At 47.1% G+C, this 22,420-nt stretch overlaps 1 protein-coding gene across 2 annotated transcripts in view; it reads left to right on the forward strand.

Annotated features, from left to right (window-relative positions):
• The window catches only part of LGI1 (leucine rich glioma inactivated 1), an 84,424-nt gene that overhangs the window by 23,533 nt on the left and 38,471 nt on the right, over window positions 1-22,420 (forward strand). Inside the window, exons 1-2 of one of the 2 annotated variants that reach the window (XM_075533780.1) lie at window positions 19,351-19,634; window positions 20,072-20,143. The exons of the other annotated variant lie outside the window; for it this stretch is intronic. Coding sequence (XP_075389895.1) covers window positions 19,420-19,634; window positions 20,072-20,143 — 287 coding nt within the window. The 5' untranslated portion in view covers window positions 19,351-19,419. Of the gene's footprint in view, window positions 1-19,350; window positions 19,635-20,071; window positions 20,144-22,420 lie in introns of those variants that run through there. 2 annotated transcript variants of the gene reach the window in all.

Below are 22,420 nucleotides of genomic sequence, written 5' to 3' on the forward strand. Positions count from 1 at the left end.
CAAGTTTCCTGGGCCATCATTCCTACTGAAACTCACGAGTGGAATGTGGCTTCCGGTCACCAGCCGCAATGGAAAGTGCTCAGTTCTTCCAGAAACGAGAGTCTAGAGCCAAATAAAACAAATCAGACGCATTCTAAAGACATGACAAAAGCAAAGAAGGCTACGATCCTTGAGTGAAGTTCAAGTTTCCAAAGCATGAGCAGTCTGCTTTCAATGTTTTTCCTTTTAACCCTAGAAACCCAAACCCAGCCTTTCCTTGAAAGACCGGAATGGCTCTCTATAAAGCAAAACCAAAAGTACTGCGAAAACCTACCTGGGGGTGCGGCAGTCAGAGAGCGAAAGAGAAAACAAGAAGAGCAGACCTGTTGACATTCCGGGCCCTGCGCCCCACCCTAGGGCAGCCCTTCACAGAAAAGGCACTTTTCCCCACAACTGTCCCCAAAGGTTAAATTGCTTTCACCTTTCCTGTGGCATAGACCCATCCTCCTTCAGTCCCTCGTGCCAGTGAGTCCATTCTGATTCATGGTGACCCTAGAGGAAAGGTAGAACTGCCCCTGGGCTTTCTGAGACTGTCCATCTTGACCGGAGCAGAAGGCTTCCTCTCCCCCCATCCCCCCCCCCCCCCCAGCAACTAGTGATTTGAAGTTGCTGACCTTGCCGTTAGCAGCTCACTGGGGAGTCTTCTGTGGTGCTGGTCTTCATTTAATTCACTATGTTCTTTCCTTCTTACCCAGCAGACCTGACCTGTATGTTGGGTGCTTGGCTCTGATACAATGAAAATATATTATTCCAGAGACAATGCTAAATTGTTAAAATCCTACATTACCTCACCCGCTTTAGAAGCACTTCCTTTTAGTTAAACTTTACCGTGTACATGATATCAATCTACCATAAGTCAAATGAGAAAAACGTAGTCTTTCCAAGGCTTTTTTCCCCCTCTTTTCTTTTCTGAGGTTATAAATTACCAAATCACATAGCACTGGTGCCACGAAGATGGAGAAACTGAGGCTGAGGAAAATGGAGTGCTTTGCCCAAGGCTACACAGCCTTTCTGCAATTCTTGTCAGAGGGCATCTGTCCATTTATTTTGGATTCTGTGTGAAGAGCTTTCAGCTGCTCTGAGTTAATGGATTATTGATTCACGCTAGAAAAACACAGAAGTTTGCTCTGACCCTCACTCACGTTGAGAACCCCTTTTCTCCCTCTCAGTGGGAGGTCTGAGCCTGTTGGCCAAGACAGTTCATCGCCATGCGTAGATCGCTGCGGTGTATTCGTATCTCCCGTCAAATAGCTCTCTCCAGTCACGGTGCTGATTCAAGTGCCCTCACGTATTTCCAAAGACCTCCTAGAAGGCTGGCACTGCCCGTAGTCTATGCCCTCTGCTTCGGATAGAGAATTCTGGGGCCAAGGCAATGACAACATCACTCTCATTCCAACTCTTTGCTCCCCAGGGTCTGCTGATCTACTTTCCTCGCTGAATTCTCTCCTTTCGTTCTTTCTATCTTCTTGAGCACCTAGGGATAACTATGAGTAATGTTTATCTATTCTCCATCTTCAGGCAGATGCAGAACGTGAAGCGAGAGGAAAGCGGGCCCAGTGTTTGCAGGACTCCTAAGGGCATCCAAGTAGCCATTTGCTACCTGCTGTTGGAGATGCAAGGACTTGCTCAGTACTTTCCTTGCTTTTCCAACAATTATTCCCCAATATTACTGGTGGCAGGGACAGTTTACAATCAGGGATTCTCAATCTTCCTAATGCCACACCCCTTTAATACAGTTCCTCGTGTTGTGGTGACCCCCAACCATAAAAAATTTATTTTCGTTGCTACTTCATAGCTAATTTTTCTACTTTTATGAAATGGGTGACACCTGTGAAAGGGTTGTTTGACCCCCCAAAGGGGTCTCAACCCACAGGTTGAGAACCACTGGTTTACATAGAAGTCTTGGAGCTCATCCAGCCAAACAGCTTCCTTTGAAGACCAGGGCCGTGTTCAAAGTCACACAACGTCATGGCAGAATCCAAATGTTAAGCCCACTCAAGAGAATGGGCCTTCCAGGCCCTAGGGATAATCGTTTCAAACTTTACAGCTCTTCAAGGGTCAACCCTGGTATTCCCCAAGGCCAACAGTACCTTTCACCTCACAAGGGAACTGAGATTGTGACCTGCTCTTGTGTGCGTGAGGCAAGATCTCCTGTGGTCCAGGAAACCACTCTGATAGAAGGAGATGATGTGAGTGAAAGAGTGGTCTCTGGTGTCAGAATGCCTCCATTTTAACAGCTTGATTTCTTACCTTGGACAATTGGGCTGAGTTTTGCAGTCAGTTCCCATGAAGTGATCGAACATGCCATAATCAGTACCATGATGGGATCTGATATAAACTGATCCTAGAATCTCCCACCATCTCACAAAAGAGATCACCTCTGTGAGCAACCAGCAGTTGTAGTAGAGCAAAGCCCTCCTGATTAGGTCATAGCTTTGATGTGATAGGAAGAAAGACATTTCTGGGGTGTGGCCTGCTCCATTTAAAGGAAAGCTGGTCCCTTCTGCCAGATCTAGATCCTGTATCTGGTTCATTTACCTTCTGCCATATTGCCTGCCGACTCAGGTTCATTCAACTTTTCATCCCCTAACCAGCGATCTTCCTGCTTTATCATTCTCCTTCCTGGTTCATCAACCCCTGCAGCAACGTGAGTCAGAACCAGACTGGACTTCTACAGATGTGGAGAAAAGATTGACGTTGTCAAGGATTTCATCTTGTTTGGGTCCACAATCAATGCTCGTGGAGCAGCTATGAAGAGAACAAACCACACAGTGCATTGGGGAAATCTGCTGCGCAAGACTACTTTAAAATATTGAAAAACAGAGAGGTTACTGTGGTAGGCATGGTTCTTTAGAGAAACAAAACCAGGACACTAATGAGGATAGGTTTATACAACATGAAGGAATATGACAGCTAATTAGTCCACACAGCCGTACAGAGGGCACAGTTCAACTCATTTCCATGGACCAGTTAATATACTGGAAGTCCTTCAACTCAGGAGGGCTGCCGGGTCCAATGTCCAGGAAGCAGACAGCTGAGTCATACCATGGGCAATGCAGGCAGTCTGCCCACAAGCAGCAAACAGCAGGGCAGGTCACCAACAATCAGTACCTCGGGTGCTTAGCGAAGCAGACCTGGGTGATAAGGATCCACCAGCCTCAAGCTCAAGCAATGTACACATCAGCAGCGTGGTGAAGTAGATCTCAAAGGTACCTCAAGCTCTAGCAACACGATTGATCCATGAATTGGCTGTCCCATAAGTAGTGTAGCTCACAAGTTGATGCAGAGAAATAACTAAAGCAGCAGTCACATGCTGGTCGATTACTAGAGAGTAAGAGAGAGGAGAGCGGGCCATGTAGAGCCATTTATTTCTTTGCCCTCCAATCTAACTGCAACTTGATTAATTTCCCATATTCCTATTGGCCAGGTTGGCAAACCTATTTATCACAGTTACTTTGCGAACTAAGGGCACCTGATCCAAGCCATGGTATATTCAATTGCCTGTATGCATGTGAAAGTTGGACATTGAACAAGGAAGACCAAAGAATAATTGATGCATTCAAATTGTGGTGCTGGTGAAGACTATTGAAAATATTGTGGACATCCAAAAAGAACAAACAGATCTTTCTTGGAAGAAGTACGGCCAGAACAGTCCTTAGAGGCAGAGATGGGGAGACTTCATCTCACATACTTTGGACATGTGGTCAGGAGGGACCGGTCCCATGGAGAAGGACACCAGGCTTGGCAAAGTAAAGGGGCAGTAAAAAGGGGGAGGACTGGCATAGTGGCTGAAACAATGGGCTCAAACATAAGAACAATTATGGGGACAGTGCGGGACTGGGCAGGGTTTTGCTCTGTTGACCATGGCATCGCTATGAGTCAGACCGACTAGATGGTGCCTAACAGCAACAGCATAGCTGTGTGAGTCATTTCTTGCTATAAATCTTGTTCTATATACATACACATATCGGCATGACTGGTTTTGCTTCTTGGGAGAACCCAGTCAAACACAGGCAAGTTAGTTAATTTCTCTGTGTTTCAGTGTTCTCACTTATAAATTAGCATTCAATGAGAGTGTCTGTGTTGTGAAGATTCAATAAGATAATAGTTCTAAATCATATACTGCCGTGTCTTGGATATAATTAGCACACTATAAATCTTAGTTGGGAATCCCTAATGGGTTATGCGCTGGTCTGCTAACCACAAGGTCAGCAATTCAAATCTACCATCGGCTCCTTGGGAGAAAGATGAGGCTTTCTAGAAGTTCCTATAAAGATTTACAGGCTTGGAAACTGGCTCTACTCTATCTTGTGAGTTAGAATCAACTCGATTGCAGTGAGTTTGGTTTTTGTGTTAGTTGCCATCATCATCGTCACCACCGTCATTCAGACTGACTGGATCTCGTCTCCCCCAGTTTAAGCCAGGACACTCTTTCTTTGGGGATAGAAGCGGTGACCGCCAATCATGGTTAATTCGATTTCTACCTAACTTTGCAGATAGGTATGAAAATATATCAATTCAGCATTATTTTGGTAAGAAAAACTAAGCAAAACAATTTTTTTTATTGTAAAGAAAAGTACCAGTGTACTTCGCTAACCTTGCTCTGCTTGTTTACAAAGACATATTAGCTGTCTCTCTCTGTTACAGCTTATTCAGGCAAGGGACTTGCAAGATAAATAAACTCTGGGTCTTGAAGGCACCTGGGTTTTACTAGTGATAGGCTTGCAAGAGAAATAAACAGGGCCAGGGCTGAAGCCCTGTCTGGGTTTTCAGGCCACCCCCTTCCCTTTCTGTGAACCACTGCTACTTCTGACGGGGTGGTGCCCAGGCTTCCACTGTCCCCACTTATAGTCCTTTTGCGTGCTTCCTGTTGTGTGGTGTGTGAGAAGGAAACAAACAGAAAGAAGCAGAGATTCGTTAAGAGCCCGTTGGGGAAGGAGAGTAGATGTCAGTTCAGTAAGTCGTCACTAGAAGGCCATAAGCACATCTCCTATTTGTAGAAGACTAGAGTAGATGAGTAAGAGAAGGCCTCGGGCTGCAAAGGTTGAGCATTCGGCAGAAAAACGATAGGTTGGTGGTTTGAACCCACCCAACAGGATTGTGGAAGAAAGGCCTGGCGATTGGTTTCCATAAGGATGACCCACAAGGACACCCTGTGGAGTTGCTGACGCTCAGGGTCACCCTGGGTTGAAACCAACTTGATGACAATCAATTTTGTGTGTTTTCAATGGAGACCCATTTACTAAGCCTTCACAGAATAGACGCAAGACAAAAACAATTGATCCGAATGAGAGTGACTGTCAGCATGAGACCATGATGGTGTTTAAGGATTCACAGCCACGGGGACTACTTAAATAGGGCAGAAAGAACCCGGAAAACTGTCACAAAATCACGATTGGCTGCAGATCAGTTCATCACAGCTGTAGGAGGGACTGTAGAAGCAGCAAAGGCATGACGCTTGGGATACCTACCCTAGTGTGGAGTAAAAAAGCTCACAAGATTGGTTCAAGGCTTTTGGACCAAAACAGGGAATGACTTCTGACTAGGCAACACAAGTACCAGGTGGGGGACTTTGTTTTGTCTGTTTGTGAGAGTTGCTGAAATCTCTCATTGACATGATTTCCTCTGGTCCTAGCAAACAGCATGTAAGTTCGGCATGATTGACCTCATTTTACACAGCCGGAAATTGAGTCTCACAGAAATGAAAGGATTTCACCAAGGTCCCACAGGTAATCGGGGATAATACCAGCATTTGAACTCTGATCTACAGAATTCCGCAATTCGATGGCCTTCCAAATAAACAGAGAATGAGAATGGGGAAAGGAACTACCTGGGATCTTATCGTTGGAGTATTGATTGATTCCATTCGCTTCCAGATCGTGAGCCTGATGGAAGTTCTCTGAAGACTTCATCTTGTGTATCTTTGTATTCCTTGACCCCTTATGTATAATAGAATATTTATAAACACATGTTCGACCAATGAAGGAATGAAGAACCATAAATAATACATAGAAAGGAGGCTCCCTAGGAACTCATTGGGCCACTGATTCATCCCTTTCGCCCCGGGACCTGGCACACCAATGTGGCATGTGTTGTATCTGATTGATGGAAGACGTTTGGAGATGCTCCCTGCAGAAGGCATTGGCGTTTTTATCCACACAATTTAAAGAGAAATGGTCAAAAACATCTTGATCTATGTTTTTAGAGAGAGAAAGGTTCAAAAGCTTTTCCAGTAGGGATGGCATCTGGCCTTGTTTTTTCTTAAGCAACCGTGGCTGCTTTAGGAAAGTCACTTCTAGGATTGAGAGTTTTGGTTTAAATTGCTCAGAATGCCTACATTTCTAACTACTCCACATCACAGATGGCTGGACCTAAGATTAGCTACAGTCCCTTTGTTTTTACCAAAGAGCTACAACCCACCAGTGCTCGGTGTAACATGGCATCTATTTTTCCATTGACTTCTATCCTAAAATTGGAAATGTATCCATGTGCTAACATTGAGAATCTTATTTACAAGCAGCGGCATATAGGAACTTCGTCCCTGCTGTCACGTTTCAGAACTGTGCCTCCCACAAGGGTTATCATTTAGATTTTTCTGAACAGCACCCCAAACAGGTGCTTAGAAGTTTGAACTAGGCTGTCAGAAACATGAGACTGGGTTCCACTTAGCTGTATGACTCTGGACAAATTATTTTAACCTCTTTGATGTTCAATTTAATTTTCAAATTGCAGAGGATAATAGTGCTTTACTAATTTCTAGTCTTTAAGGAACACTCTGGCTGTCCGTCTTCCAAAATAGGGCAGGTTGTCCTTTCGGCAGTCAATAGTATTCTTCTCCAGGACCACAATTCAAAGGCTTCATTTCTTCTACCTTTCTTATTCAATGTCCAACTTCCACATGCGTATGAAGTAACTTAAAATACCACAGATTGAGTCAGACATACCTTAGCTTAGTCTTTAAAGCAGGGGTCCTCAAACTTTTTAAACAGGGGGCTAGTTCACTGTCCCTCAGGCCCTTTGGAGGGATGGACTATAGTTTTTAAAAAAGACTATGAACAAATGCACACTACACATATCTTATTTTGAAGTTAAAAAGCAAATGGGGCAAAAATACCCGGCAGGCTAGATAAATGTCCTTGGTGGGCCGCATGTGGCCCACGGGCCATAGTTTGAGGACCCCTGCTTTAAAGTAACATCCTTGCTTTTCAATAATACAAAGGTTTTGTGCAGCAGATTTACCTAATGCAACACATTTTTTGATCTCTTGACTCCTGCTTCCATGAGCATTGATTGTGGATCCAAGACAAAATCGTTGACAACTTCAGGAGAGACCGGCCCTGGAGAAGGACATCCTATTTGGTAAAGTAGAGGGACAGTGAAAGAAGAGGATGCCCCGCAAGGAGATGGACTGACACCACGGCTGCAACAATGGGCTCGAGCAAAGGAACATTTGTGAGGATGGCACACTGTTTCATTGTGTTGTGCATAGATAAGTGTCTCGTCCCACGGGAACTTCAACGTGGATCCTGGAAGAGAGAGTGGGAATTGGGAAGGGGGTGGAACAAGAGGCATGGAGAATGAAGACAGGACAGTATCCTGATCAAGTCTTGTTTAATGAACAGTTACAGCTTATATCGGCCAGCAAAGGGTGGGGGGGGTGGGGGAATCATCCGTCGCACATGCAATTTAGGCTACTTTGGCATTGGCAACAGGCCAATCAGGGAGTTCAGGGGAGCGCGCCCTGCCGGTGAGTCAGTAATGAACAGCTTACAGTCTTCAACCAGGTATGCCTCGGAGTGGCATGTTTATACAAATCAGGCGCCAGGCGAGGACAATCTTTTACCCAATCAAGGGGAAGCAGGACACAGGTGCCTATCTAAAGAGCATCACCCCTTGTTTGCTCAAGCTTTCCAGCTGCAGTGCTCTGTCACATAGGCTGGGGTAGAAGAATGCCCAGAGCTCAGGCTAATAAATTCCAAGTAATGGCCGGGCCTCACGGCTCCGGACAGATAAGGTCACTGTGGGTTGGAATCGACTCGATGGCATCTAACAATAACAACAAATATAAGAAAAGTGACTGGTCCATCTACCTGACACATAATCAGAATTCAATAATCATAGCAAGAAGTAGTCCTTTGAGTTCTTCTTTTCTTGGCTGGGCGACCTGGGTCTGAGCTGCAGAATTACTGGCCTCGAGTTCAAAGTCCCTTCACCTTTCGCTTTATCACTTGGATAACGTCAATGCTTTCTTTCTAAATGCTGTTTCTCTCCCCTTGAGAAAGGAGAGAGGTTCGACCTCAGTTCCAAATCTCTGCAACACCCGTTCATTGAACAAGTACATTGAACAAGCACGGCTTCATTTTCTCTCTCTTGCTGTATGAACAGGTCATCTCAAAATGCACCGGCTTGAAACCGCCACCACCTTATTTGTTCACAGTTCTTCAGTCCGCTCTGGGCTCAGCAGGGAGTCTCTTCTGCTGGTCTTGCTAGAGGACACTTTTGTGACTGCATTCATCTGCTAGGTCACTGGGATTTGCACTCAGGCTGGATGTTGGAATGGCTGTAGCTATCTTCAGGTGGTTCCATCACGTCTCGTTCCTGGGGGGTTATGGATTGAATTATGCCCCTCCAAAATACGTGTGCATTTGGCTAGGCAATGCTTCTGAGTATGTGTAATTATCTGTCATTTGTGGGCTGCTATAACTAACTATTCTGTGTTTTGTAAATTCTAATCTCCGTGATGTTAATGAGGCAGGAGTAGAGGCACTTGTGGTAGGGAAGCAGGATACAATGTACAGGATTAGGTTATATCCTAAATCAACCCTTTTTTAGATAGATTAATCAAGCAAGCACAGGTCAGAGGGACCTACAGCTATCAAGACAGAAGAGCCAGCATGTGTTAGCAAGCGAGACCCTCACCCAGACCACTCACTGAAACAGAGATGGAAACAGTAAAGCTTTATTCAGACAGATTCGAATCTGGGCCCTCCCCAGCAACTGAGGCAGGCTCAGTCTGTAAGGCGAGAGCCCGAACAGCTTCAAAGGGAAGTTATTATACTTCCTTGTGGGGCGTCTTGCCAAGCAAGGGGAGGGGGAAGGCAAGTTCTTGTGTGAAACTGGCAAAGCATTCTCAGAAAAGTGAAACAACAGTTTTTAAGTCTAACAAAGTAAGTTCTACATTCAAGGTCAGTTTGGCCCCAGTGGTCTGCCAAACGATACTGTAGGTAGGCTAGGCTGCTTCTTGGAGCGTAAACATCCTGGGCTGGGCTACATCTGTTTCAGGCTGCAATTTTTTAAAATTTTCCATTTCTGATGGGGGGGGAGGTATGAGTCCTAGAAGGAGAAGCTCATTGGGGGCCACTAATGAGTTTCTCAAACTTGAACCTACCATCGGAGTCTCCGAAAACCTCGTTAAAACACAGATGCTGGCTTCCATCCCAAAGCTTGTGTCCCGCAGGAGCCCTCCTGGTGTACTGGGTTACAAGTTGAGTTGTTCAACTGCAAGGTCAGCGGTTCAAAACCACTAGCTGCTTTGTGGAAGAGAGGTGAGGCCTTCCACTTCCATAAAGAGTTCCAGTCTCGGAACCCCACAGGGGCAGTTCTCCTCCATCCCACAGGGTCACTGTGAGTCAGAATTGACCTGCTGCCAACGAGAGAATGAGGGTGGGACCCGAGAATTTATATTTCTCACAAGTTACAAGGTGATACTGATGTGACTGATGAGAAGACACTGTTCTGGGCTGTTTCTTATCACACCCGGTGTTCTTCAGGACTGGAATGTATCCTCTGAGAGTCTAATTCAACTAGTCTTGGGTCAAGCCCCACCATTTGTGTTCTTTTGAACCTGTCTCCAGTGATCCTAATGTGTCTCCAGGACTGAGCATCATTGCTTTGTGAGTCCATCTTGTCTCCTCCCCTTTTTCCTTAAACACTTTCTTGAGTTTTTCACAATTTGATTCACCTCCATGACCCACCTAATTAATCTCTCCCCTACTTTCAACAACCCCCCAACCCCCACCCTTTGTCCAGAATCAACTCTGGACCGGGTTCCAAACCTTGAGGAAGCTCAGTCTCTCACCCCTTGGAGGGAAAGAAGATCAAGGTCCACGGGCATCATCACTTGAGGAAAAAAGGTCCAGCCTTCCAATAGCCAGTTCCATTCCCACGGCCCTTGCACGTGTTCTGCAGTGGAACTGCTCCAACAGGGTCCTGGTCGGTCATTTTCAGGGAAGCTGATCCAAGGCCTTTCTTTCACCCTTTAAAGCAAGGGTTTTGGAATTCGACTGCACATTCCAATTTCACGGGCGCTTTACAAATTCTCAATGGCCCTTCAGGTCCAGCCCAATGAAATCTCAGGGGGTGACATAGGCACTAAGTGTTTTGTTTTTTTATTTTTCCTAGGTGGTTACAGAGAGATGCTGTGTTTGAGAATTGGCATTCTAGGCGCCCATATTTATAGACATTTTTCACAGCACACATTCCTAAATTAAAAAAAGAACCACAAAACCTTTCGTCTGGCAATATCTAATGTTCCTTTAAATGGAGATATCTGAAAATAGGGGATATCACTCTCCGCGCAATCTATTCTCATTTATATCTGCATTAATGAATTTAATTTTTGTTAATATCCAAGCTTAAAATGTATTTTTAAATTTTAAGAGTTTTATTGGCATATAATTCACCCTTCACACAATTTAACTTATAGCATATTGAAAGTTTAAACTTAAGTATATTTTAAGTCATGCAGTCATCGCCACAATCAGTTGGAGAAATGTTCTTCTGCTCTGCATTCGTTGTTTGTCCACTTCCCACCGCACTCTGTGTGACAGCAAGGCTGTTCGCACCCCTGGCCAGTTGTCAGAGGGACGAATTCATCAGAGGCTTAATTCCGGCCCCCATCGCCTTCTGCGGACTGGATGCTCAGAATCTCAGCTCCGGATGCTCTTCCCTCGTCCCACCCTTCACTCTTCACTCTCATGGATCGCACAGCCTGGTGTGCGTCTTCCATGCGGGCTGAGCTGGCACCTCACTTAGAGAGCCACGAACTTGTAAGACCCCAGATGCTATTCTTTCTGATAGCTGAACACGACAGGATTTCTTCACCACCTTTCACTGTAAACCAAGTCAGACTCACTGCCACGGAGTCAGTGTTGACACATAGCTTACCCCCTGTGGGTTTCTGAGACTGTAGCTCTTAGTGGGAGTAGAGAGCCCGTCTTTCTCCCGCAGAGGTGCTAATGGTTTTGAATTGCTTACCATGTGGGGTTCCAGCCCAGTGCATAACCACCGCACCCCCAGGGCCCGGTCAGATATCACCATAGCACCCATATGTCCAGTGATCTCTTGATGAGGGCAAATGTCAAGTGGGGTCACATCATAAGAAATAATTGTTTGTATATTGGGGCTACAGTTAAGTGTGAGCTCAAATTGAATCTATGATTTAAATATGTCCCTGGTCCACTTTAGAAACATCGTTACCCTTTTATTGGACATATTATAAAACTTCCCCCATGGGGCATATGGTAATTCTACTGATAGAATCATTAATTCAGTCAGTGTTGTAGAATTTCAAATATTTTTTTAAGAAAAGCAATTATGCATGTGTTGGGCAGCTTTTTAGGCCAAACTACATGGATTGTTGACCTATACAGATAAAAAACTCAAGTGACTAGATACTATTTATGCAAGCAGTGAAGACTGGAAATAGGGCAAAACTTTATGTTGCGTCTATTCACAGAGACAGAACCATGCCTGCTAGACTAAGAAATATCAGAAACTAGCGAAGGGAGCATGAAAACTAGCAAGTAGATGGGAGTGCCCAGCTGTTGTTCCTTGGGCACCCTCAAAGCAGGAGATCTGAACCAATGACCTCTGAATCCATAACCGTGGGCTCGCAGTTTGCAGCTTCTTCTCACAAGAGGGGATTTTAGCCTGATGTTCAAGGGAACATACCAGAGTCTTCACCCTGCTTTAGGTAAATTTAAGGTACAGTCCAGTTCCCTTCGTGGGGTTTCTCGATAGAAGCCTTCTGATGTGGGCTATGAAGGATATTGTGCATCTGGAAAGGACCAAGTCTAAAGTTCTGGTTGTTTATTGGACTGGGTCACCAAAGGTTGGATAAACTAATTGCCTCATTTTAAAAATTATTCTTTAGAGAGAGCAGATTTTGCCTCGTTTGCTATTCAAAAAACCTTATCTAAGGCAGTAAGGAACTTTTGGTGAGGAAGGAGTTAAATGATAGCTAGCCCAGGGGCATGCTGGGAACTGTAGTGCAACCCCATGCCACATAGAACTAAAGTAATCTCACATCCCAGGCAGCCCTTCGGAGAGTCTGCGTCTAGTTGTGGTTAATACTGTGCACATCAGAGCTACCACTGACCACCAGCTGAAGGACACTGGGCGAGCTGCTTAACCATTGGAGCCGCAATTTCCTTTTCTATAAATAGAGTAGAAATAACAGCAACAACAATAATGTCATCTGTCTCATGGGAAAGGAAGCCTGGTGGCCTACTGAGTTACATGTGGGGCTGTCAACTGGAACTTCAGCAGTTCGAAACCACCAGAAAGAGGAGGCTTTCTCCACCCATAAAGATTTACAGGCTCAGACACCCGCCAGGGCAGTTTTACTCTGCCTCATAGGCAGAAAGGACCAGAGGGCAGTGAGATCCCACATGGTTGTGACGAGGATTACATGAATGACCATCAATGGTTCAGGACAGCAGCTGGTCTGTGTGCGGCATTCTCCAAGTATCAGCTTTCCTTTCAGTGCCTCCTAAATTCAATATTCTTGAGGAGGGCACTGTTCTATATTCTTGGACCATAAGAATCGGAAATCCCTAAATTAAAGATCCATACTCCTGGCACCAAAGTTTTGCTGTCCTTTGAAAGAAATTGTGCGTGACTGGTCGTCCAAACTGCCTTCTGGGCCTTTCTTGGGAAAAACCTTGACGTTGGGTCTGGGCAATGGGCTGTGACAGAGGGAAAATGAGGTCCGCTGATGATCCGGGCACTCTTCCTACAGGGGCGTCCTTTGGCTCTGCCGGCCCAGTGCCCATCTGCTCAGCCGCTGGTAGCCGCAGCCACGTTTCCTGTGTGCAACCCTGTGGGTACCGTGCGTTCCATGCAGCTTATTTCCAACGGTCTGAGGACCGGAGACACCTCTCCTCTCGTCTCCAGGCGGGTCCGCCCACAGGCAAATACACCCACATACGAGTACCTGGCGTGGAGACTATTGCCCATGCTTTGAGACAAAATCGCATTGATTTGCATTAGAAATAAATGTTTCACAATATATAATGAGGTTGTTTTGTGAGGAATTGCTATGCTTTAATTATGTTCAATTTGTCACAATGAAAATACATCCTTCATATCAGATATTGACATGACGATTCATAACGGTAACAATGACAGTGATGAAGTAGCAATGAAGATAACTTTATGGTTGGGGGTCACCACAACATGAGGAACTGTATGAAAGGGTGGTGGCCTGAGGAAGGTTGAGAACCACTCACTGCTCTGGAGAGAGACACAGGACTAGAGCTGGCAGGCGTGGGGTGACCCGAAGGCATTGTACACTTAGATCCCCAAGTTCCTGCAGGTCTTTCTGAAGGCCGCCTCTCCAGTTCTCCCTTAGATGCTGGGGTCACTATCACCATGGCAACAAGGTCCTTATGCTTGGTTGGCAGAGTCCATGCCGTTGCTACCAGAGTTCTAAATAACGCCCCCGCTAGTCAGCTCATCTTTAATGTCGGCCCCTCTGCTCATCACCACATCCCCCCTCCCCCAACCCCCGCTGCTCATTCTCCCACATGCACCCCTCCTTACTAATTCTGGAAGAACCATCAGTAGTTAAATGCCTATTGTCACGAATGTTAATATCAACTCTGCACAAAAAACGATTATTTCTACTTCATCGATGTGGAAGACGAGTCATGGAGAAGCCAGGCATTCTGCCCAGGTCTTGCAGCTAGTCCAGAGCAGGACAGGTGGGACGGCTCCCGTCCAGCAGGAGCTGCTTTTATCGGAACAGCGGCCAGCACATTCCTGCGGCGGCTCAGCCTCCTGGGGGAAGTGAGGATCTCATGCATCTCCAATGCAGGGCTGTCTTTTTTCTTCTGTTGTTTGACTCCTCTCTCTCTCTCTCTCTCTTTCTCTTTTCCTCTTTGGTCCTAACCCCACCATAAGAACCCCATTTTTACATCACAGTCCTGCCCACAAAGACACACAGGGCATGGAAAACCAGGGATCCTGATGGCAATACTTACCCTTACGGGGACAGTGCACTCAAGAGGCTGTATCCTAACCAGTGTCATGTTCTCTTCAGCCCGTAGTCCACTAACCTGATTTCCCAACCCTCAGCTGCGTCAGAGTCGCAGTCTCACACCCTCTGCTGTAGTGGGAACGCTACTTAACATGACACCCGTTGCATGTCGGAGTGTTTGTGAATGGGAGCAGGGCCAAGTTTGATCTTCCGTGGCTCCTCATGATTGTTTACTTCCACATGTGTGTTTCCTAGGCCACACAAGCCTGGGGGCAGGAGGGGGGTAGCTGGGATCCTCATCAGGCTGTTCCTCCCTCCCTCTGCTCTCATCTGCTCTTCCAGAACCTGCAGCCCCCCTCAGAGACCCCCTGCCAGTCCTCCCGAGTGCTCCCAAGCATCCCACCATCTCTCTTATTTTCCTTTTCTGCGAATGCTGCCCACTGGGGTCGGCTGCCAGCTAATCTGATGTCTGCACGTTTGTCACTGCTGCCGAGCCGGGAAAGGTTGGTGGAAAATCCAGGGACATGGTCGGTGTCTGAATTGCAGGCCTGGACACCCTCCATCTCAAATCCTGACAGCAGGCCCTGTGCATGGCCTTCCCAGCACCGAATCTCACAGGCGATGGTACCTAAAAAAGTAGAGAAAGCACCCCCCCCCCCGCCACCCGTCTCCCCACACAATTTGTATAAGGTTCAAGAGCAAACTCTGTGGATCCCCGTATGGATGGTCAAGATGAACGGACTGAAAAATACCTGCATCCTGTATACACTACCTGCTTCCTTTTCTGCAGCGTGGGACCTGGTCCTGGGTCCCTGGCAGGCACAACGCCTTTGCCAGGTTGGCTGGCAGTCCAAACCCACCCAGTGGTGCTGGGGAAGAAAGGTTTGCTGACTCCATAGCAACGTGCCGGGACCTCTATGGTGAGGAGCGTGTCCTTAGACCAAACGTCAGTGTCCCCAGTCTCACCCGATGGTGAGTTCCTCCCCTCCCAGGAGGCTCCTTGGCTCCATCGTGTAAACAAGCCTCTTGGCAAGACCAGGGGCTGTCATCATGCCCAGAAACGCCTGCTTCCTAGAGTGAACCTGGGCTGAAGCTAAGCCCATTTCCATCCCTGAACGTCGCTCCCGTGGACCAAGAGTCGTACGTTCAGAATGGCAACCCTGTTGCCACCAAGATGATGACGTCAACAATGACAACCTGCTATTAAACCTTTTCCCTGAATTGGACTCTATGCCAAGCACGTTGGACACATTCTCTCATGTCATTCTGGAAGCCACTCTGTGTGATAGGCAATATTATTGCCCCCATTTCACAGAGATGGCTGTAGTTTAACAAGGCTAACTAAGAGCCCAGGCACATAGCCCTGGCAGAGGGCAGAGGCGATCCTGGACCCTGCTCAGCCACTCCTTGACAGCTTGGACTGGGCCTGGAGCCCGCCTTAGCTGGGCCCCTAGCTCCCCTGGGTCTCCGTCCAGCTCTGCTTCCCTCCCTTCTTCCAGGGCCCCCGCTATAACCTATAGGTGAATTGCCAAGTCTTATCTAAAGGTTTCCAAGTTGTTAGAAACCCCTAAGCTTCCAGAAATCCCTTCCAGCACCCTCTCTGTGACCCCCAAGGATCTCTCAGAGAAGGAGGCACTAGCAGCAGGAAAGCCCCTGTTCAGGCCCCTCAAGACTCTGATCTCCAACCTGCTCTCCTCTTCAGCTCTCCTCCTCAGATCCAACCCCAGAGCCAGGGGGAAGTTAGTCCTTGTTTAAAAAGGCTATCTGCACCCCACTTTACACAGTTAAATGTTTGCCATCTTTGTGGGTATTGCAATGGAGCAAGGAATTCAAATCTGAGCTAGAAATGCCAAAGACCAAGAGAAAGGTTTACTGTCACTTAGGAATGCCCATTGTAATTTGTCTTAAGATGGGGTTTTTCCTTCTTTTTTTGGCCCAGGGGACCTCTTGTTACTTGGACTGACACATTGCGCTGTCAGCTAAGTGCAGCTGCCCCGTGAATAGCATGGACGGGGTTTCTTTGGCTCGTCCACTTGCCCTGCCCGCTTGACCATGTCAAACAGAAAGAATGTTCAACCTTCCTTGGGCATCTCACAAAAGGCAAGGGCGAGCAGCGCAGCCCTGATCATTTGATGCATTTGGGAGTGGAATGTAGGGGCTGAATTATCCTAGCTGTTTAACCAAGTAACTGCCAGAGGGCCAACCCCACAGTGAGCGTGGAGACTCTGATGCTAGTGTGACCCATCAGTTTCCTCATCTGTAATATGTGGGGCTGGGTTTGACATCTCAGAAATGCCTGTTTAATTTTGTAGTCACAAGTCCCCTTACTTGCAAGCCAATGCAGAGGGTGTTTGTTGGCTTCTACCGAAACCAAACCCACTACCATCAAGTCAGTTCTGACTCACGGCCACTCTGTAGGGTACAGTAGAACTGTCCCTGTGAGTTTCCAAGGCTGTACCTCTTCACAGGAATGGACATCCCTGTCTTTCTCCAGAGTCTCCAGGTGGTTTCAAACTGCTGACCATGCAGTTAGCAGTCCAATGTGTAATCACGGTGCCACCAGCGCAGCTGTTTGCTTATTATACGGGCTTCTCTAAAAATTTGCACCACATCACACTCCTGTGAAGCCAATTTCCACTGTGCATTTGAAGCAAGATTCAATTCACAAAAATCTGACTTGCAGCCAATTTTGGAGGAATGCTTCTACTGTTTCAAATGAGGATTACCCATAGGTGGTGAATTCCGAAAATACAATCCTGTCCTCCCAGGTCCCGCTCCATGGCAACCTTGACGATGGAGCGTTAGGAAAATCCATTTTAAATGCCTTCCTTCTTGTGGACTGAGTTGGGCTTTTTTTTTTTTTTTGGCTGTCTGTATAAACAAGCAGCATAGTTACAAACCTTTAGATAATTATTCACCGATTAGCATTTACTGGTCCTTTGGAAACACAACCCAGTTTAATCACTCCGCTGGCATGCATGGCTCTCAAACCAAGGTCAGCCTTTGCGGATGCTGTTCCTTCTGACAGGCCCACTTTCATCAAGTTCCACGTGCCCAGTTTAGGCCTCCTGATCTCCGGGTGCCAGCGTAGTGAAAGCTCAATGCCAAAGGTCGGTGGTTTGAATCCCCCAACCGCTCTGCAGAAGAAAGGTATGACAGTCTGCTTCAATAAAGACTGCAGCCCTGGCTCGCTTGCTATGAGTCTGAATCAATGGGACCAGTTTTTCCCTTCACCTTGAATCTCAGCTCAGCCATTACTTCCTAGACTCATCCAGTCTCTTCATCGTAATTCTGAGCTGCAGTTTGAAGTGCGATGGGATGAGCATTTTGGTCATGATGAGAGGGCTGAACTCTGCTGCTCACATGAGACATTGCGGGAGCACCTGGCTCACCACAGGGTCTCTGCCCGCCTGGCATTCGCAGTCACGTGGGATAAACAGACAGAACAAACAGGATGGGCATGCCGGCCACTGCCTTGGCTGGCAGAGCTCGCAAGCCTGCTGAGAGAAGGAAAGGGTTGTGCGGCAGTCCATTAACATCATGCTTTGACTCAAACATTCCCGTAACACTTGCAGTGCAAGGAACTGAAAGAGAGACAACTGCGGACTGACATCTCCTGGCCAACTGTGCCAGCCTGAAGGATGGGTCCGGGGTCTGTTGTCCTCCTCTTTCTCCCCCGTAAGTGCCATCCCACCCTCTGGGACATACCCTTCTCCAGTTCCAGGCCCCCACCCCTTCTTTTCCTCCACCGAATGAATGCATTTACTTCTTCATCCCTATTGCATTCACTTAACCTACCCTGAGTCAAAGTCAAGTTGCCATCAGCTGGGGTATTTTTCGTTTGTGGCTTTGTTTTGTTTAGAGGGGTTCTTTTTTGGCACCACTAGGTAATGGACACACTTGGCTGCTAACTGGAAGGTTGACATTTCCTGAGGCACCGTAGAAGAAAGTCCTGGCGGCCTACTTCCAAATGCCAGCCCTTGGGAACCCTCTAGAGTGCAGTTCTACTCTGACACACACGGGAGCGCCACCGCAGCACCTGGCTGGGGCCAGCATTTTCCTGATCAGGATGGAACCAGCATCCCATTCTGCAGACGGAGACAGACCCAGGGCTCTCCTCAGCTAGTCCATGGCAGAACTAGAACTCCACATCAGGTCCAAGGATCTCCATGCCCTGCTGTTCTCACTCTATCAGAGCGAGCTCTTGGGCTGAGCCAGGGCAGTTCACGCCCAGGTAGCCAAGGTTGGCTGCCTCCCGCTGGCAGGGAGGTACCTCGTGGCTAGTGCTCCCACTGAGGAAGGGATGTGGGGACCCAGAACCACCAGAGTCTGTTTCCACCCCTCATGCCAGGAGGGCACAGATAACACATGTGTGTCTGTGTGTTCATGGGTGGGTGGATGGGGAGGGGGAAATCTATAACTCATCCCAGGTGAGAAATGTCAGCCAAGTGACACACCGGGGTCCCTGAAAGTCCCATCCTCTGCGATGACATCCGTCAGGTGGACTCCCAAGAAACAGCCAGGTTGGAGCCGAATGTGATGGAGAGTTTAATTTAACTTAATCCCCCTCCCCCCGCACTCCCCCGTCCCCTTCCTCCCCACAGCCAGGGCTGACTCTCAAGCGAGTTTTTCCGTACTCGGCTGTTTGCGACACGAAAAGCCAATTCCCAGAGGTCTCTGAGATTGCCGAGCTCCGATACAAGATGACTGCTTCCACCCACCCGCCCACCCACCCACTCATAAGCCATAATGCCGTCCTATTTTTGGTAACAATTAAAGGGCCTCCCGGTGAAAGCAGCGAGCTGTTTATTTTCTGTTGCATCACTTCGCTTTGCCTTCGAAGGCTGCTCTGCGCTCAGTGCTTTCGTGGTGATGCAAGCCTGCGCTCTGCCCCGGCAGCTGGACCGCTCCCATCGCGCAGCACCTCGCAGGTCCCTTCCCCGAGCAGCGCGGGGCTCCAGCCGAGCCGCGGGGAGCAGCGCAGGGATCCGCGGCAGGTCCCTGTTTTGAAGAGCAGACAGACAGTGGCCAAGGAAGAGGGGGGACTCCGATGTGACCAGACGAGCCACCGTCTGAATTCCAGAAGCCCAGTTCATGTTTGGGAATCTTCTGTCGGCTGCATGGAATCAGGGAGAAGTCGAAGGATGGGAACTGCCTGCGTCCCCCTGAAAAGAATTGCTTATGTGTTATGTCTCTTATCTGCGCTCTTGCTGACGGAGGGGAAGAAACCGGCCAAGTCCAAGTGCCCTGCCGTGTGTACTTGTACCAAAGATAACGCTTTATGTGAGAACGCCAGGTCCATCCCACGCACCGTGCCTCCTGATGTGATCTCACTGTAAGGCCCGTAAGCGTTGGGGTATATCTGATTTATGATTTAAGAATTCAGGCTGGTGTGTTTGGGGCTTTGCATGTCTTGGGAGAATGCCGTGGAAATCGCTCTTGCATGCCTGGCCATCTGACAGTGTTAACCTTTTGCTGTATTGAATTTTTTTTTTCCTTTTCTGATTAGCTGCTACTGAACATGCTTAGATTCCCACTCCCTCCCCCCCCCGAACATTAATGAGAAACCTGTAGCCGATTCATCTCTCCCACTTCACCGGGGAAGGGACAGGACTGTACTTCATAAAATAGTGTCAAAATAATGAATGTTATGCTAAACCGGATTAACAGAAGGTTTGTTCTGTGTGTTTGTTCTGTTCCGTGTGTGTGTGTGTGTGTGTGTCTCTCCGTGTGTGTATGTTTGTTCCTTGTTTTCTTTTTGTTTTCTTACAGATCCTTCGTGAGATCTGGTTTTACTGAAATCTCAGAAGGGAGTTTTTTATTCACACCATCGCTGCAGCTCTTGTGAGAAATATTTATATCATGACTATTTATACTATAGCATATATTTGGATAAGCCCGCTAGTTAATGGTCTCCATAGGAATGTTGTCAAATGTGATAGGATCTTAAAGGGGGGGGTTAGTAACGAGAGAGTGAGAGGTGGCTGTGTTTGTTGGCGACTCGAATCCAACAGAACAGGTTGATTCTTGCAATGGTCAATTTGCTAACCTGTGATGTTACCTGCTCCCGTGGCTATTTTATGAAGTTGTTGGAATGTGGGGACAAGGACCCCAATGCCATTCCACAATTTTAGTTTCATTTTTGACACAGGGGGACTTGAGTTATTTTGCCCTGGAGCTTTCGAATTAGTCAATACAGAACCCAGCATAACATATGCGCTCAAGATGTTGTCTCCTGGGATGTGGGACAGGCTGCTACTTCATATGATTTACATGGGGGGTGAGAGGGCTGGGGGCGGTGGTAAGGGGCCGGGGGTGGAGCCTCAGTTCTTTCTAGGTAATCCTTTCAAATATTAATTCTCAAAAGGCTGCCTTTTTAAATCTCATCTAATGTATAACTAGTCCCCTTACAAAAAAGGAAAGAAAATATTAATATAGCTTAGTGCAAAGGACACGTCTGTGCTGTGTTTTTAGTTGGCCACGAGGGAATCACACAGTCAAGTCTGGGCCTGAAAATATTCAAAAAGATAATATTTGACTAAGAAATCAGAGCTCTCTACAGCTATAACGGACCATGTATAATTTGTTCTGATGTATCAGGTTTGGCATTGGAGGTCTAGTTCTTACAGCTGACACCGCACTGGGCCAAGAGGTCACTGGTACTCAGGTGTCAGGCACAGACTGGGTCTTGCGGACGTGACTCCAGGTGGCAACCAGACAATTTAGCCCATCAACTGAGCTCCGGATATCGTTGCTCCCTGGCTCAGGACCCACACTTTTTGTTTGTTTGGGTTTGGTTTTGTTTCCTTACTCCCATGGATCTGTTGGGCAGGGGTTCGATACACATTTGCAAACATCATGGATTTAAAATAGGGGTCAAATTTTCACCCCACCACTCACCAGAAACTAGGACTGTCATCTTGTACCTCAATCTCCTCACCTGTAAAATGGAGGTAATAATATGCACTTGGACATGTGTGCTGTCAGAGTTGGGGAAGCCTTGAGTACCTAGGTAAAGCCCCTGCCAAGAGTCAAGGTATACCAAAGGGTGGCATCTTTCTTTTTTTTTTTTTTTGGCATCTTTCATAAACAGTAGGAGAGTAGGATTTAAAATTTTTGTACGTAACTTTTATATAATGCTTAACATCACATAAATGGTGATGTGATTTATGTGAATTACCAAATCGGTTTAACGCTATCATTGAGTTCACAAACCCAACCAAGTGGTTTGACATTATGTAACAATGTTGGCTAATGCCCTCTCACTGGCTGATGTCTTTGAGTGAGTAACAATTGAGTAAAATATTCCTAAAAGGTTTGTCTATTTGGTCGATAGCTAGTGGTGTGCTTAGGGTAAGTGTGGGTGCATTCCCCAAACTCGACAGTGTCAGACCCTTTGGCACATAGAGGGGCAACCCTCTCATTCCAGGTTCCTTCCAGAGGATAGGATGTTGCTGTGTCCGAGAGGTGATACATTACGATTAGATCATTCATTTGTCAGATTTTGACAAATAAATCAAGGCTCGTCTAAAAAGTACCTGTTTGACATGCTAAGGATAATTGAATAAATCAGTCCATAAAATGCACAGAGAAGTGTCAGTTAGCCAGAAGGACTCCTTTGCGGACACTAGATGGACATTAGTAGTGACCAAGTGAATTGCGGGCTTGGCCAACTTCATCAGTTAGCTCATCTCCTCTTTGCGTTTGCTGGAGGGACCCAGCCACAGCGAGTGCAGATGCTGGACAATGTTATAGAAATAGTTCCCGGCTGCTGCCGGGTAATGTGATTACACGCATTTAGAATCACAGAGGCAAGCCAGAGGACTGGTTTTTAAATAGCCCACGAGTGTGCACCATGCCCCTGTGTCCCATGCTCCGAGTTCCTATGGAACATTCCAGCCCTTATTTCTAAAAGCAGTTCAGCTTTCCAAAATAACAAAAGGGCCAGTAATTCACGCTCTCTCCACCCCTGATAAATGCACACCGGCGCACCTCAAAATAGTAGATTTGTGCCAGGGCTAATTAACTTCACGCAAAATTGCCACGGGTCTATGTTGGCCTTTCATCTTTGGGACCCTGTGTCCTGAAGCCTTGGCTCGTCCATCCTTCCTGACCAGGGCT

This window comes from Tenrec ecaudatus, chromosome 16 (genome assembly GCF_050624435.1).
Source record: "Tenrec ecaudatus isolate mTenEca1 chromosome 16, mTenEca1.hap1, whole genome shotgun sequence".
NCBI lineage: Eukaryota > Metazoa > Chordata > Mammalia > Afrosoricida > Tenrecidae > Tenrec > Tenrec ecaudatus.